We start from the raw sequence: 17480 nt of genomic DNA on the forward strand, positions 1-17480 counted from the left end.
ACGGGGAGTTGTAGTGTTGCTGTTTGGCCACTACCAAAATTTGCTTCATAGCCTGGCGCTCTTCCTGGGGGGTTTGTTTTTTTCACACACGCCCTGAAACAAAGCTAGTTAGAGCGGAGCTGGAGAGAAGTCTGAAGAATTTAGTTCGGTCGACCAATCACAGTCAGAGCAAACTGGGCTTTTTGTGTGTTCTAGTAGAAACCCAAAACACATATGCGCCTGATAGGTCTTCTTTAATTACACATACAGAACACCTCGACCATTCATCATCCTCTCCTCTGGTCCAGAGAAATATCAGTGTGGAAAAAACAAGGAAGAAAAAAAGCTGAGTTTACCTGCAAGATGCTGACATTATGTAGGCAGGGTCCGTCTTACAATTGTATCACTTGCATTGATTTGCTGCTTCATCATGAGAATTTCCATCACAGGAAGATTTATTCTAATGCTACTAATGTTTAATAACTGGAGCACTTCTTTATAAAAACCTGTCTGGAGAAATGAAGCTGCTCTTTTGGATGCAACCAGCTGATGGCGCACTCTGACAGTTTCTCTCCTTCCTACATGGTGTCTGAGAAACCCCGTCAGAGTGAGACCTCTGCGTTTTCTCTGATCTCAGCTCGTGCCTACACCCGTCCTGACGTTCCCCGCGAATTTTATCCACGCGCAGCTCCGCCAGATCCACTCATCCTCCTCCACACCTCCAGACCTGACATGCGGCATCTTGCAGGCAGAGAAAAGAGCAAAAAGAGAAAAACCCAGTTATCGCTCCGATGTGGATTTGTGCGCGTTTTTTAGTGTGTTTTTGTGTGAACCGAGCGGGTTTGACAGCGGGACAACTTCCCTTTCCACGACTGCAGAGACAGAAACAGACAACAATAGATTATAAAACAGTCTGCTGCAGTTCAGCTGCAAGGTGAAGGAGGACTGAACGTGGACACGATGTGGGGATTCTCTCCATCCGACACAATCCTGGTAATATCTAGAACACAGCTCTGAGTTTATTGCCACTTTTTGGTTAACGTATATGCTTCATTGCGCAAACAAAAGATTACAATAATCAGTGTTTTTAAATTCAATACTTAAAAAAAAAAATATTTTTTCAATTTTTGTTACATTTGCTAGACATTGTGATGTATTTATGGTGATTTTTGTATGCGTAATTTCATGTTTTGATGTCTGGAGACGTACTGCATTGCTGAATTGTGCCGATCATAAATAGTTTTTCCTTGTTTGGAACATGCATGTTATGCAGGATTAAAATATATATGTCATTATTTATTATCACAATCGCATGTTTTTTGTGGTGGTCTGACAAAGCTCTGCATGTCTTCTGTTCCGCTCCGGAGATCCACGGAGAGCCTCTGGTATACGGCCCGGTGTGTGTCAGCTCCACCGAGGTCATCTGAGGAGAGCAGCCGGTGCAGGAGGAAATATAGGAAAGGTACAAGAGGTGTTTTGTTTTTTTTCTTCTTCTTTCTTTGGGTGGGGTTTTTGTCTCGCTTTATTGCGGGGCCACGTTTTTTTTGCGCGCACGCCATTTTTTTTGCCCCCGTGCGCTTTTACGCACAGCGACACCGAAGTGAACGGAGGTTTCAGTCTGGTGAAGAGGAGCAGAAGAAGAAAGAGGACAAAAGAAGAGAAGAGCAGAGAGCAGCGGAGGCCACGCGCTGGTTGAGGTAGTAGTTTGTGCTGTTGGTCGGGTTGTCGTTTTACCCCCATGTGGAGATGACTGCGCAATCTACTGCCTTGCCGGCGCTGGTGACTTGCGACGGAGGAGTCCAACCGGATCACCGTGAAGGACCGAGCTCACTGTTGTTGTTGTTGTTGTTGGTAAACAGGATAAACTGAATGGAGACGGATGCGCCTTCAAGAAGAAGAGTATGTGTATTTCAGTCTGTGGGGTGGATTTGTGGAATGGGTTGAAGTGGAGCACAAATATAACTCACTTTAAAAAGAATCACTACAAAAAATATATTTTTGGGAGGTATATGCACTGGAAAAACAAACCTATAGAATCTACTCAATAAATGTGAGGTAACAATTTGCACTCAGTTTGGTTGGGTAGATTTCACCCTATGTTTTGAGTAAAGAGTACATTAATTTAACAGCTATGACACACTAGAAGAAATTAGGTAAAGTCTACCCAACATTTCTCAGTAAATTACACAACTAATTACTTTTTTTATTAAAAAAAAAGTATGTTGCAGTTGTTACTGTTAATAAACAGGTAACGGAGATAGAATTTACCTATTATTATATATTTTCCTTTTTGACTAATATAAATGAGAACATTTTAAACCATTTGCATGAGTTATATCTACTTCGCTCCAAAATCCTTTTTTACAGTGTGGTTGAGGAATAGCTGTGATATGGGTTGTGTTAAGGGTTGGTTAATATAGACTTTTTTTTAACTCTGGATGGATATGTGGGTTGTAGATAAACTTGGGATGCTGTTCATATATTTAATTTGGAATGTAAATATAATCTGGGATAGTTTATATATTATATTATCATTCTATGATATATGAGTTATTAGAGGAGAAGTGAGAAAGGGCTATAGGGAAATATAAGTTTTGCTTCTACCTACTCCTTTTTGGACACTATTAATCTTGTTTTGTTTGTTATTATTTTGTATCTGTTTTTATTTATTTTTATGTTCGAAATAAAGTCTTTCATTCATTCATTCAAGATAATCACGTTCTCTTTTTTGAAACTGTTGTGCGTAAATGATCAGAAGGTGTAAGCTGGGACAGATGTGTTCAAATGAAAGCTCAAATATCTCTGTTTTTTACAGAATAAAATTATTTTAATTGTATATATCACGTGCGTTTGTGTTTCTTTTCTCCAACTCTTATGTTCATTTATTATCCAAAGAAAGTCAGGATGTGTATCCAGAAATCAAAGGAGCTGAAATTAGTTTTTAATCTATTTAAAAATATTTAAATCTTTTTTGGGAATTTAGAGAATTAACTTAACTGTTCAATGCACTGGAATCCACATTTGGGCCTGTATAACAAAATTAGTGAAATTTAGGCTAAGTTTAGGGACAAAATGATTAGGGGGGGAAGAATGTTGTTTTGTATTCTAGGAGGTTCTTTAGTGATTGAAAGTTACCTCCAGAGAGCTCACACCTTCACTTCTTTATGTAACAGAAATCACCAAACTGTCAAAAAAGTGTAAGTGTGTCCAATAAAGTGACAGCTCTAGGTCCAAAATGAGAGACATGCTGGTAATATTCTATGAAAAAGACATATTATTTTGTTACGTCTGTCATAATTTTGGCTAATCCCACCGCTACAGTGCTATTAGAGGGCTATGAGCAAATAATGATTTAATTAATGTACAGTACACCTTCAATTCTTTGTACACTTTTAGTTATTAATTGCAAACTTTGAATTGTGCCAATCAATAGTGTTTTATTACTATGATCATGTGGGGAAGGTGTAGCAATTTTTCCGAAGAAAATATTAATAAAACTGGGGGTGACCTTTGTTTTAAAAAAAAAAAAAACTGGAACACAGGCTATGTTCCAAATCGCATGCTTTTTCTTTTTTACTTTTAGTTCATACTGCAGCTGCCCTTACAAAGTGCATACTGTTGCATGCAGTATGCATACAATTGGGTCATACTACTTCTTCATAACTTGAACTTTGACCTGCTCATATATCTGCTGTGCAGAGGATTGTGGGTCAGAATAGTCAGAAAAGCATGCTGGCTTGCATACTGCAAAATGCGACCGGATGTAGTAGGACATCCTGGTATTTTTGGTATACTGCATTTGACATACTATATATTTGGACATACTAAATCTTTTCCTGGCGTACTAAATAGTGGTAGTATGGGTATTGGACCACACAGATAATGTTCAGCCCCTCTCCTCAACCCAATCATTTTTGTACGGTCCCTAAGGAGACACATGGTTTTGGATGAAGGTACTCATAATGTTATCAACCTTTACATGGCCTATAGTATGTCGAAAAAAAGCCATAGTATAGTATGTCGAAAAAATAAAAGTCCTAGTATAGTATGTCGAAAAAAAGCCATAGTATAGTATGTCGAAAAAAAGTCTAATTATAATATGTCGGGGAAAAAAAAGTCATAGTATAGTATGTCGAAAAAATTAAAACTCATAGTATAGTATGTAGAAAAAAAGTCATATTATAGTATGTCGAAAAAATAGTCATAGTTTAATATGTCGGAAAAAAGTCACATTATAATATGTTGGGGAAAAAAAGTCAGTATAGTATGTCGAAAAAATAAAAGTCCTAGTATAGTATGTCGAAAAAAAGCCATAGTATAGTATGTCGAAAAAAAGTCTAATTATAATATGTCGGGGAAAAAAAAGTCATAGTATAGTATGTCGAAAAAATTAAAACTCATAGTATAGTATGTAGAAAAAAAGTCATATTATAGTATGTCGAAAAAATAGTCATAGTTTAGTATGTCGAAAAAAAGTCACATTATAATATGTTGGGGAAAAAAAGTCAGTATAGTATGTCGAAAAAATAAAACTCATAGTATAGTATGTCGAAAAAACGTCATAGTATATTAGGTCGAAAAGTAAAAACAGTCATAGTATACTATGTAAAAAAAAATAAAACTTATAGTATAGTATGTCGAAAAAAAAGTCACATTATATAGTATGTCTAAAAAAGTAAAAAAAAAGTCATAGTATAGTATGTCGAAAAAATCAAAATCCTAGTATAGTATGTAAAAAAAAAGTCCAAGTATAGTTTGTTGAAAAAATGTCATAGTATAGTCTGCCGAAAAAATAAAACTTATAGTATAGTATGTTGAAAAAAAGCCATAGTATAGTATGTTGAGAAAAAGTCACATTATATTATGTCGAAAAAGAAAAACTTATAGTACAGTATGTCGAAAAAATAAAAGTCCTAGTATAGTATGTCGAAAAAAAGTCGAAAAAATTAAAAATAGTCATAAGATAGTATGCCGAAAAAAGACATATTATAGCTTTTCATGGTACTCAACGACACTTTACTCAAGTTAAAATGATCATAGCAAACAACACGGTAAAAATATACAACACACAACATTAATCACACATTAAAAGCAGTTGTAAAAAGGTGAGGTTTATTTTGTGATTTGATTGTGGACAGATTGTTGCAGTCTCGGATGTGTTTGGGGAGTGATTTCCAGAGGGACGGGACAGCTATGGAGAATGCTCTGTAGCCTCAGGTCCAGTGCTTGGTTTTTAGTGGTGGAGACAGGAGGTCGGCATCAGAGGAGCTGAGGCTGCAGGAAGGAGTGTGGTGGTGGAGCAGGTAAGTCATTCAAAAATCATAGTATAGTATTCTCTAAAAATACGTCATAGTATATAATGTTAATTTATCACAGTGTTTTGTATTTTTGTGGTAGTTTATTCTTAGTTTAATACCAGTTATATCGTAGTTCAATGGCTGATGGGGGTTAGTAGGCCTACTAATAGTAATACTATTAACCTGAGTAAAGTGTCGTTAAGTACCATGAAAAGCTGTACTATGTACTATGACATTTACATTTTTTCCACATACTATACTATGACATATTTTTAGAGCATACTATACCGTCTATAAGTTAGTCCACATTATACTGTGTAAATCGACCCTGTTCTGTCAGTGTGTGTCCTGTAAAACGTTCTGAGTTTCAGTGAGCACTCTGTAGCTCCACTAATTAATCCCTTTGCTGTCCGCTCACAAAGTCTAACTAGTCTTTTAGAGGCCTGTTGACCCTGTTTGTCAGTTTTTGTTTCCCCACAATGAGAACCCGGGGAGTAGAAGCAACAATATTGATCAGTCTCTTCTTTTGTTTCTTTTTCCTTCAGACAGATTTGGTCTGGTAAACTGAGTTGGACTGCAGGCAGAAAGGGGTGCATTGCATATCGAGTTTACTTGACATTCAATTCTTCGTTTTTTTAAATCACACAAACTACATTTTTTTTTTACATTTATCTTTAACATTTATTTTCATTTCTGGAAAAGAAACACTGAAGGTAAACATTTTTCCCTCCCAAAGTCAGAGTTGCACAAGGAAACATTAAAAATATTTCTTTTTGACCTCATAAGTTATCTTTTTCTTATACAAAAATGTACATTTCACATTCACAAACGGAGAGGTTGAGGGTAGCACAATGGTCACTTAAAAATGGTTCCCCACTGGGCTTCAAACTTCCTCTTTGCTACAGAAAAAAAACCTCCCAGCTTTTCTCATTTTCCCATTACGAACTTTATAGTCTAAAGGTAGAAAAAAAACAGTTACTACTTTCACAATACAGCAACTTCAAAAAGGGAAACCTACAGTCGAGCTGACAAAAGTAAACTTTCAAGCTTCCTCTCCCATAATAAAAAATGTAGTGGGACTAATACGCCGCCCTGGGGGACTCCCGCCTTTAGAAAATCCCTCTTAACAGCTTGTCCACTTTAACTACACATGATAATTGAACCTGAGTTGATGTGCAGCAGTTGGGTGGCACAGTAGGATGACAAAAATAAATCAATCTTTGACATTCATCTAAGAGAAAAAGGCTTAATGACGGGTAGAAGGATGAACATTCAACACTTATTCTGACGCCCCATTCAGACGTTGTCTTAACATGTTTACAGTTCAAAACATTCACTCTCCATGTCGGATGAAGCCTGGTTGTTTGAAACCGTTCTGTTGAACTGGGACGCATGCTAAGACAATGCTTAGGTGGCTGTAAGGTAAAATAATAATAACAAAACATTCAATAAATTAAATTGAGAACAAGTTTAAAAAAAAAAAACGTAACTGTCAAATAGCTTATATGACAGACATATAACAATACAGGATTTTTAAATTAAATATGTCTTTCATGGAATGTACAGGAGGAAAAATGCACCATACGAACTTCAGGCAAATGTAACTGACTGCTGCTCAGAGGAATGTCGATAATTGTCAACTGCAAAAAAGCTCGGATGATAAATAGCCCATGCTACACAATGGCACATATCATGTGACGTAAAAAACGAAAGTTTGACATTTTGGGAAATGCGCTTCGCCAGAAAGAAAGGAAGTATATGTCCCAAAAATGTCAAACTATTCCTTTAACAATGGCTTCCTCATCCTGGCACTGCTCAACTTCCAAATAATCTTTGGATTCAGTCAATTGCCTGTACTATACGGCCCGTTTCATGAAATATTTTCACTTTACAGTCAAGTCTAAAGTAAACCAGTGCTACTCCAAAAACTCTACATATCCACTATTGAGGGAAAACATGCACTTTGTTTTAATTTTATGCAGTCAATTGTTTTTTTTTTCTCACTGGAATCAAACTTTTAAAAAAAACGATGACCTTTTTTTTATTGATCCTCTGAAGTCTCAAGTTTCTCCTTCCCCCCAGACTACTTCTCATTCTCTGCATCTCAACACTGGCTGAGGAGTGTAGTCTGTATGAATGCAGAATAATAATGTAGGGAAGGAAAAAAATACACATGCACATCAGTTTCTGAGGCCGTGACACTGTTTTCAGACAAGCTGAACTCTTCGTGGTTGTTTTTCTTTCTCGAGCCCAGTCAGCAAGATTTTTAAAAAAAGTGCAAAAAAAAATGTAGCCATCAGTATTTTTGTCTCATTCCTTTCCAATGAATCACATCCTTAGCTCTTATACGCTAAATGTCTGGGATGTTAATGACTCTAAAGGAACAACAACCTTAGAAACATATGCATGGTCTATGCACATTTACAAACAAATAACATCATCACTAATGCTTTGAAACATTACAGAAATACAAATTCAGTCCATATAAAAACAAACAGCAGTGTAAACCATTGCACCGTCGCTTATATTCCCAGGCCTACAATATGTCACTGCATGCACCGACTACATCACTACATCCAAACCTGTCCCTCCGAAGACAAATGGGATCTGTAACGAGCATCTAAAGCTCATGAGACATGCAAAACATGTTAAAAGAAAACGTCCGGTTTCTTTTCTTCAGATTGACTTGATTGATTGTATTTCATGATTTATTTATTTTAAAAACAACAATTATTAATTTAATCCAATCCTCCCTGCTGCAGGGAATATTTGCCTCTTCATCATTCTATAGACCGTTTCAACAGAATTGCGTTGCTAGGCAACAGCTTGGGTCCATGTTTACTTCCTGTCAGTTTATGCCGTTCACATACACTGTAACAGGAAATAAACTGGGACACAAGTGGCATGTTTACGTAACAACTGTGAAATGGTCTATATATCATGGCTGCTTGGTTAATGATGTAGGTCATACCTAAAGTGCGAGTATACTGATGTACAAGTCATTTAATCTAATGTATAGTCTCATGAGGCTTTTAGCTAAGTATGAAAAGGATTTCTTGAAAATCTTAATTTACACAAATTCCAAGTTTCTCAGTGTATAAAATATTTACTTAAAATGAATTGGTTGACATTTTGGGGAAAAAAGCGTATTCGCTTTCTTGCCGAGAGTTAGATGAAACATTGACACCACTCTCATGTTTGTACATTAAATTACTGCTATTATGTGTGCATTATATTTACTCAGTTATTACTGTTGCTTGCTTTGTATTCATTTGTATTATGTACATGTTCATAACTTTGGTCAACTGCGGTTGTTTTTTTAAACATGCTATATAAATAAAGTTTGACTTGACGAAGCTAGCTAGCAATAAACCGTTAGCTTAGCTAGTTTAAAGACAGGAAGCAGCGGTACAAAGCTAGCCTGGCTCTGTCCAAGCGAACATGTAATATCTCCTTTGTTTAACTCATACACAAGTGTGGTGTAATGTCTTTTGAGGTTTTAGAGAACTTTTTTAAACCTTTGGGCAGAGCCAAGCTAGCCATTTCCCCCTGCTTCCAGTCTTTAGCTTTGAGCTAACGGTCTCCTAACGCACAGATATGTAGTGTCGATCTTATCATCTAACTCTCAGCACAAAAGCAAATAAGTTTATTTCCCTAAATGCTGAAGCATAGATGTTTCATGAAGTGACATGGGTTATTAAAGACCCCAGCCAAGGTAAAATAACGTAACCATCACTGCTAATTGCCAACTAGCTGCAACTTAACACAAAGTAGACAAACTGATGACCAACAGGTTGATATTTAGGAGCATTTTTTTCAATTTTAAGACTCCATATTAGATTAAATGACTTGTACGAGTGAACACCTTTTTCTATGCAGATGTTAATTGACATCACACAATTTTCATATCAAACTTTGTCCATAAACCATCAAACTATGTCCCCATACAGGCTGAAGAGCTCTCACTCCACAGTAAAACTGATTTGCCTCACTACTGTGAGGTGGTAAACTTCAGGTCCTCGTCTCTTTTCTTGTGTCCACATTCCCAGAAACACGAAACACACATGAAACAATGAAACCCCCCCGCCCCCTCAACTTTCCATGTGACAAAAGATTTCAGGTTTCCTGGGCTTGCACCAACTGAAAGCCTCTGAAATGACAACAAGATGCTCAGAATGGGAACGGCAACGTGGGGTCGGGGGCCAACATCTCATCGCTGCAATCAATCTGTAATCTGTAAAGCAATCTGGAAGCAGTTCTTCAGCACGTGAATCCTTCAAAGCCACACTGTGGCGAAACAGAAAACGCAGCTGACCCGTCAGCTCGGTCCATGGTCACGAGACGGAGGGCTTTTTTTTTTATATAAACAAGTTGACTGTACAGTATAGGAGCAGAGGGGGGGGACTAAAAGAGAGGGAAGAAGATGGGTCATGTACAGCACTGCAAGAGAGGTACGAAGAACAGAAAGAAAAGAGGTATTTTCTTCGCTTTGGAAGAGCATTCGTCTATTTCAGCTTTCACATCTCTGCAGAAGTTCAGGGGCAGTCACTCCATCACTGTTATTAACTTTAAACAGGTCACATTATTTATCACCAGGTGCCTGAATTGAAACAAAGCAGAGCTGACTGTAGCGTTCCCCCGAGCAGCCAAATGTGGTGCCCGACCAATTCTGAACTCCTACAGAGATATGAAACACCAACAAATATCCAAACATTAGTATATCCTTGGTCTAAGGAAGAGAAAACAAATGTGCAAACGGCACTGAGGAAACTGAAACGTGGATTCTCAGTTTAAGAGCCTTTGAGCCGCAGCGTCTCTGCCGGGCTCCTCAGGGCTGACGGTTGCCGTACATCAGCGGTATGATGAAGGCCGAGATGTCGTCTCCGGAGCCCAGGCGCTCGTTGGTGATCCTCCAGCCTCGGTCCCTCAGCACGCCACGTGCTCGCATTACCAGGTCTTGTGCTGCCATTGTATACCTGGACAACAGAGGAAACAACAATGAAGCCTGTGATCCACAACTATGTAGCATCCTTCCCATGGACTCTGTATAAGAAGTTGACGTAATCATAATTGTTTGTGGACTGCCGTTTTGAAGCCTCGAGTTCGGCATTTTGGCTGTCCCCATCTTGGTTTCGGGAGTCGCCATCTTGGTTATTTGCAACCAGAAGTGACGAGGGTGGAGCTAAGCACAACTAATCACTGAATAAGACATTTTTAGGTGACCAAAATATTACAATTAACTTTCATTAACTGAAAACACACTGTGAAAGGATTAAAGTTGTGAGATGAAAACACGGACAACTCCCAGACCGGACAACGCTTTGGTAGCGACCTGTCAATCGCAAGGTAGCCCCGCCCTAAAGCATCCCCTGCTTTATGGTCTATTTGACTCTAAATGGGACCGTAATTTACTAAATGAACATCATGCGAGAAATCAAGTGAGAAATAGGCTTATTTTCTCACAGACTTCTATACAAACAGACTTCTTTTTGCAACCAGAGGAGTCGCCCCCTGCTGGCTATTAGAAAGAATGCAAGTTTAAGGCACTTCAGCATTGGCTTCACTTCTCAGACCCAATTCAATATTCTGTCATTATACCGTCCCACTGTATTATTCTCCATTTTGCCTCAAAATACCAACTATACAAGATGAAAAGATCTTGGACCTCCTCTGCGCTGGTGAAAATATCTATTTTTGACTTAACTCACAGATTTATTATCATATTAAAAAGTGTGAAAATGATGAGAGCAACTGGTGTAATTTATCCTCGAAGGGGAAACAACGGCTGTTAAATAAAACAGTTTAACATAAGGTATAATGACGCAGACAAAAAATACTTGACATTTACTGGAGAACTGGAAGGACCAGTCTTCAGGTTTACTGGATTAAACCTGTAATTAAAGAGTCATAAATGTGTCATTATTTGCTCTGCGGTTATGCTTTCTTTGTTTCTTGTCATTCATTCTGTTTCCCGTCTTATTTTGTAGTACTCACCTTGTCTTCATTTCCTACCATAGTGTGTTTCCCGCCTGTGTGATCGCCTTCCACTGCCCTGATTAGTTCCACCTGTGTCTAATCACCCTCCTTTCCCTGTCTTTTGTCAGTTCGTCTTTGCACCCAGCGTGTAGCCTTTTCCCCCAGTGTTAGTTTGTTCCTAATGCTTAATGTGTTCCAAGTTTATTTCCTATTGAAAGTCTTGTGGATTTACTGCCTGTTACCTGCCTGTCGGACCAAAAAGAAACCAAAGAAACCAAAGACAGAGAAATAAAGAAATTAAGAAGAAAAAAAAAGAACAGACCTGTGTAGGTCATCGGGGTCACAGTTGGCGAGGAATGTGGTGACGGTTTCGGCTACTTCCTGGTTGGAGAGGACGTCCCAGAGGCCGTCGGTTCCCATTACCAGAACATCATCAGCCCCGTGCTCATACTGCATCAGGTTGTATACCTGAACCTGCGTCACAAAACACAATTAAAAAGTAGCAACAAAATTACTTTGGTACATTTTACGACTTAATTTACGTTCCTTCCAACTGCTGGTAGCATCATAGATCAAGAACACTCAGCTGAAGTAGCTCAAGTCTCTCAGCCATACTGAAATCTATACTGCCATCACACAGCACAACGCAGTGGCATTTTTCACAACTTAACGAATTCAATGTCGTTTCCATTCACTGAGAGCATCTGAGGAAACGACTTGAGAGACTCTGGTGAGGGGTGAGACTCGTGTTTGTGAGAGAGAAGGACAGAGACGGCGTGCTGCTGAGAGGAGTTGAGTCTTTCATGTGAACCTGGTATGAACCCGGGTATTAATGAATTAAAGATCAAACAGAGAGCGCTGGGAGGGGGAAATGCTAAACTCTATAAGACAAACTGCAGTACATCAGGAGATGAAAGCGCTTTGAAACCAGCACCAGACAGTCAGACAGGTGAGCTCCAGTTCACCTGCAGCAGAGGACCTTGTTCAGACAGACGCAGATCTGACAGACGCAGGTCATGTGACTGACATCCTTTTCATGTAGGACGTATGTCATGAGACAAAACAAGGTAAGGAATGTGGCTGGCAAGAACTAGAATGAATGGAGGAGAGAAACATCTGGAACATCCTGATTAGGATCGTTAAGAAGTTGGTTCCAACCCCAGTCTGAGGGTTAATGGGTTTAAGGAGCTAGATGCTGACATATTAGCCCACAATTTCTCGTTTTTGGAGAATGAAACACAGGCCAGCCGCAGATGTAAGCTAATGTTTCCTCATGTGTTCTTGACTGGTACGAGCTCCAGGGAAAGTTCATTATGTTCTGCCCAAGTTACAGAGACCGGAATCACATTATTTTTGTACTTTCAACCTGCTGCCAAAATCTATAACCGTATACTGCATGGCGGTCTTCTTCGCTGCCTTTATTGGCACATTTCGGTTTCTCTTGGCGTGTAGATCATTGGCATAGTGTGAAACCATTGGCAGGACTGTATGGAGTCACCCGCTAACACCGTTAGCTGTGAGTCGTCAGCTCAGCCGTCGCTATGTTGAGAGGCGTGCGAAGGCAATATAGAAAGGCTCTGAATTCTGTATTTAGAACCTTTTAAAGGGATAGTTCGGGTGTTTTGAAGTGTGGTTGTATGACGTACTTCTCCATAGTCAGTGTATTACCTGCAGTAGATGACGGTCGGCACGTCCCCAGTTTGGAGAAGCAGACATGAGTTTAAAATCCAATATCAGTTTAAGTGTATTTAGAATATTTTCACCACTTTACCTCGCCGTCAGACAGCCCTTTCTGACGGGAAACTGAAGCCGTTGTATCCATCTTTGCTCTCGCCAAAGCCACCAGACTCCATTGAAAAAAATAGTAATTTTACCTTGCAGAACATGGGGGTGCTGGTCTACCGCTGCCTCAATCGGTTAGTTTGTTTGTGCTATTGTGTGACTTTGGTGAATCTGAACTAAGTAAAGTCACACAATAACACAAACTAACCAATTGAGGCAGCGATAGACCAGCAACCTACATGTTCTGCAAGGTAAAATTACTGTTTTTTTCCAATGGAGTCTGGTGGCTTGGGTGAGAGCATAGAATAACAGCTTCAGTTCCCCCTCTGAAATAGACTTAAAGCTGTCTCACGGCAAGCTAAACCGCCAAAAATATTCTAAATATAGTGTACACTTATACTGAAATTGATGTTTTTAGGTGAGCCTTTCTTTTAGGTGTCTAAAATATGTTTTGCTGTTGTCATTGCTTTGCTTCCATGCTGGTACTCTTGTCTGCTTCTCCAAACTGGGGGCGTGCCGACCATCATCTCCTGTAGGTAATACATCGACTATGGATAAGAACCTCATACAACCCCACTTCAAAACACCCAAACTATCCCTTTAAGTCATAAATGACTGAATTTTGTGTCAGCAAGCTATTTACAGTCTTACCTCGGGGCAACAGGAAAGGAACGGTTTGATGTAGATGTTGGAGTCATGAACTTTGAGGTCATGGTCGCCGAGCCCACGGGTCACACCGATGGTCGCCAACACTCGTGCCTGTAAAACACAGACTGGTTTAGTTCAGGTTTCTAACACGTTTTTATTCTCTTCGGAGCATTTTCATCAGAAATTCTGCTGTTTGTCAGTTAGCCGTTAATGAACATATGGATGTTCCCATATTGACTGACAGTAACCATGACGGCAGTGTTTCACCCTGTTACCTGCCAGTCAGAATTTACAACATATGTGGAGCTGGTAATTGCTCACAGTACAGTGGTGTTGCAGTATAGCTTTGCATTGTGGTGTATTAAATGTAAATATGTTTGGTGGTGCATTAAACAATATGTGAAACTCTTCAGAGGTCTGTAAAGCGTTGCTGAAACTCAATGTTATTTTCTATTCATTTCTATTTCTGTTAATTATCAAATTCTTTTTCAATATTCTTCCACTCTTTTATCCCTGTGTGAAAACTCCCTTTGTCCGTTCTTTGAATTCAACAGCTATTCATCAGACAACGCTGGCGTCAGATGCGCTATTCCTTTCCGTTATGTCTCTCTTTGCATCAAACCGAACTGATTGAAAAATATGAAACAAACTGACATGACTCAAAATTTGAGTGTTTTCATTTTCGGTCTCCTTCTCATCTCATCCCCTGCTGTCCCTGTGGGGATTAACTTCACTTCTCAGAGAGACGACTGTCATCTCCCGAGTGGTGTGTGTCTGTCTGCATGTCCATGTGTGTGTGTGTGTGTGTGTGTGTGTGTGTGTTAGATGTAGCTACTGGAGTGAAACAGATGGACTGTCTCCTCTCTCTTCTAGTGAGGGTGTACATTCGCACACACACACACACACACACACACACGCACACACACACACATGCACGCGCACAGTGTGGTTCTCGCACATCAGAGACCGAGTGTTCGCCCACTCTCTGGGTGGCTAGCAGGCATGCAGTGTGTGTGTGTATGTGTGTGTCAGATTGACAATGTGGGAGCGAGGGATTTTCTCTGCAGTTCTGAATTTCAGAGTAGATGTACAGACACACACACACACACACACACACACACACACACACACACACACACACACACACACACTTACCTTTTTCCCTTCCCCATATATCAGTGGGAACTTGAGATCTTCATCCTCGATGGTCTTGTATGCCCTGTGTTTGAGGGAAGAAGAGAAAAGCAGACCGAGACAGTGAATGAATCTTTTCTTTCTTTCTGCCTGACTCACACACTCACACACACTCAAGAGGTACATAAGTGGAGAGAGAAGAGCAAAAGGAGACCTTTGAGATCTCTCTTAATTAGATGATTTCCCTGAGTCACATTGGCCCTGGGAGCCATTTTGGCTTCACAACAGCCTCTCCCTCGGGTGCGTCATTATCCATCCAGATGTAACATAATTAACAGCTTCTGCCACCAGATCCTTGAGCAAGGCACTGAGGGACTTTGTAGCTGATATGGCTTTTAAGGTGCACTCCACTGATTTAGAATTGAACATTCATAAAATGATGGGACTTGCTGGAGTACATGAATGATTAAAATTGGTGCAGCGGGGGCTGAGATGGCCCGAATTTTAGTCTCCAGTATGGGACAAACTCGTAAAAATACACTTCCCATAATGCAAATTGATAGCATCTCTTTGTTAGACCCTCCGGTAAATAGGGATGTCACGATACCAGAAATTTTGTGGTCGATACCAATAACAGTAAAATTCTGCGATTTTTAATACCAATGCGATACCACATTAATAAACAAAAGTAAAACAATAAATCTCATGTACTTCAACATATCTATTATCGTTTGTATACTGTTTTTTTGTTTGGAAGATAAACAGGTCATAATTCCCTCTCTAGTATCTATATACAACTGGATTTATTCAAGTTTCTTGCCAAAACCTACATTTTACACTTGAATACATCATGATGACGTTAGAATTTACTTTCACTCCATTTTTACTGAATAGAGCCTGAATGCATCATAATGTAATGTAATCGATGGCACCTTCCGTGTCGTTGAAATCGGCAGGTCGAGAGCTAGTTAGCGTTAGCTGTTAGCAGCCGGTAAGCAGCAAGGTCCTGCACGGAGCTAACAGCTAACGCTAACTAGCTCTCTTCCTGCCGATTTCAACGCGGATTTGTTGTTCGCAGTGTAGCATTATCGGGGAAAAAATAGTGAGTATAGAATAGTCGATAGTGAGTTTGCTGCGTTCCAAACACATTTTCTATCGTCCCCAGGATGACGGGACACCGTTAGTCTCGACCTCTGACGGTACCTATCTGCGGTACTCTAGACAAACGAGTACCGTCACGTTTTCAGAATTTTGGCATTGACTTGGTACCGAAGTATCGGTTCTCGTAACATCCCTTCTGGTAAATGACCATCTTTCAAACGCTACACCTCAGTTTGTGACGCTGGTTTTCTGTTGTCTCCCAGCTCAAACTGAGATAACCCTGATGACATCATTAAGGTTATTTCTCTTACATTTGTATTAGACATTATGAAAGTGTTTGTATAGGCTGGGTGGTACTAACCAAGATGAATACACTGAGAGTTACTTTAATGCTAAAAGCCTATGACTTTTTAAGGTCTGGTGTTTGTCAGTTTTGCATTAAACAAATATTTATTCTCCTTTTTTCCACCATTTGTTCTTGCTCTTGCTCTACCCTTGTTAATAAACATACTGTAGGTGGGAAACAAAGCCACCACCATGCCTTCTTGTAGGTTTTGATTCTGGGTCTCACTGCGGCGTCTCTCTAGAGTGCAATAACAAGTGTTTTCACTGCTGAAAAATTTAGCGAGAGAAACTGAGGGGGAGGGGATCTTAGAGTACACGAGCAAACAACACCAAAAATCTGTTCAGAAGCGCACAAATGGAAGCAGAAGGTCTGAAAACACACTTAGAAAAATGGAGCTTTGATGTCAGACTGAAAGACTCCACGGCTGACGCTGATGTACTTAAACTAGCTAGATTAGACCTGGCGTCGCCGGTCTGTGGAGAATATCAACAACTTCAGACGGCTTCACGTCTGACCCGGGTTTGCTCCGTCTGTCAGTCTCGGCCCATTTGTCTATCCCAAAACTGAGATGTGTACTTTTACAGGCCAAAATGCAACACTTTGTCTGGCCTTTGTGTTGGACCCGTGCTCGTCAAACTGAACACGAGTGAGTCACACACTGCGCTAATCTATCCTCACACTGTTTAATCCGGGATGTCAACGGGCTGCCAAGTGAGAACGCTAATTTTCCATTATTGTCTTACTTTGCATTTCACACAATTAGTGCTTAAAGAGGACCTATTATGTTCATTTCTAGGTATATACTTGTATTTAGGGTTTCTACTAGAACATATTTACATGTTTTAATGTTCAAAAAATGCTTTATTTTTCTACTACCGGCTGTGTTGAGGCACCTCTGTCTGAAACGCTCTGTTTGAGCTCCGCCCCCCCTCCCGAATAGCCTAGTCTGCTCTGATTGGTTAGCTGGCCCACTCTGTTGTCATTGGTCAACTGCTACAAACTCTTCGGACTCCGCTCCAGCTCCGCTTTAACTAGCTTTGTTTTGAGGGCATGCCAAACTTGCCGTTATAGGCAAGGTATTATGCAAATGTCTCACTCGGTGACATCATCGCGTTACGGAAGAAAAGGCCAGACTTCCAACAAGGTGTTTCAGACAGTTCAGGAGCAGTGTTTCTTTGGGGGAGAGTATCTCCCTTTGGGCTGGACTTTGGGCTTTG

General features: G+C 39.8%; 1 protein-coding gene across 1 annotated transcript in view; it reads right to left on the reverse strand.

The window, feature by feature from the left end:
• Positions 1-5930: 5930 nt before the first annotated feature.
• Positions 5931-17480, reverse strand: part of LOC141761893 (protein phosphatase 1H-like) — a 36599-nt gene continuing 25049 nt past the window's right edge. The window contains exons 7-10 of the mRNA XM_074625556.1: positions 14838-14901; positions 13686-13793; positions 11575-11726; positions 5931-10252 (exon numbers count right to left, since the gene is read on the reverse strand). Of these exons, the coding sequence (XP_074481657.1) occupies positions 10105-10252; positions 11575-11726; positions 13686-13793; positions 14838-14901 (472 nt within the window). The 3' untranslated portion in view covers positions 5931-10104. The remainder of the gene's footprint in view (positions 10253-11574; positions 11727-13685; positions 13794-14837; positions 14902-17480) is intronic.

This window comes from Sebastes fasciatus, chromosome 23 (genome assembly GCF_043250625.1).
Source record: "Sebastes fasciatus isolate fSebFas1 chromosome 23, fSebFas1.pri, whole genome shotgun sequence".
Lineage (NCBI taxonomy): Eukaryota > Metazoa > Chordata > Actinopteri > Perciformes > Sebastidae > Sebastes > Sebastes fasciatus.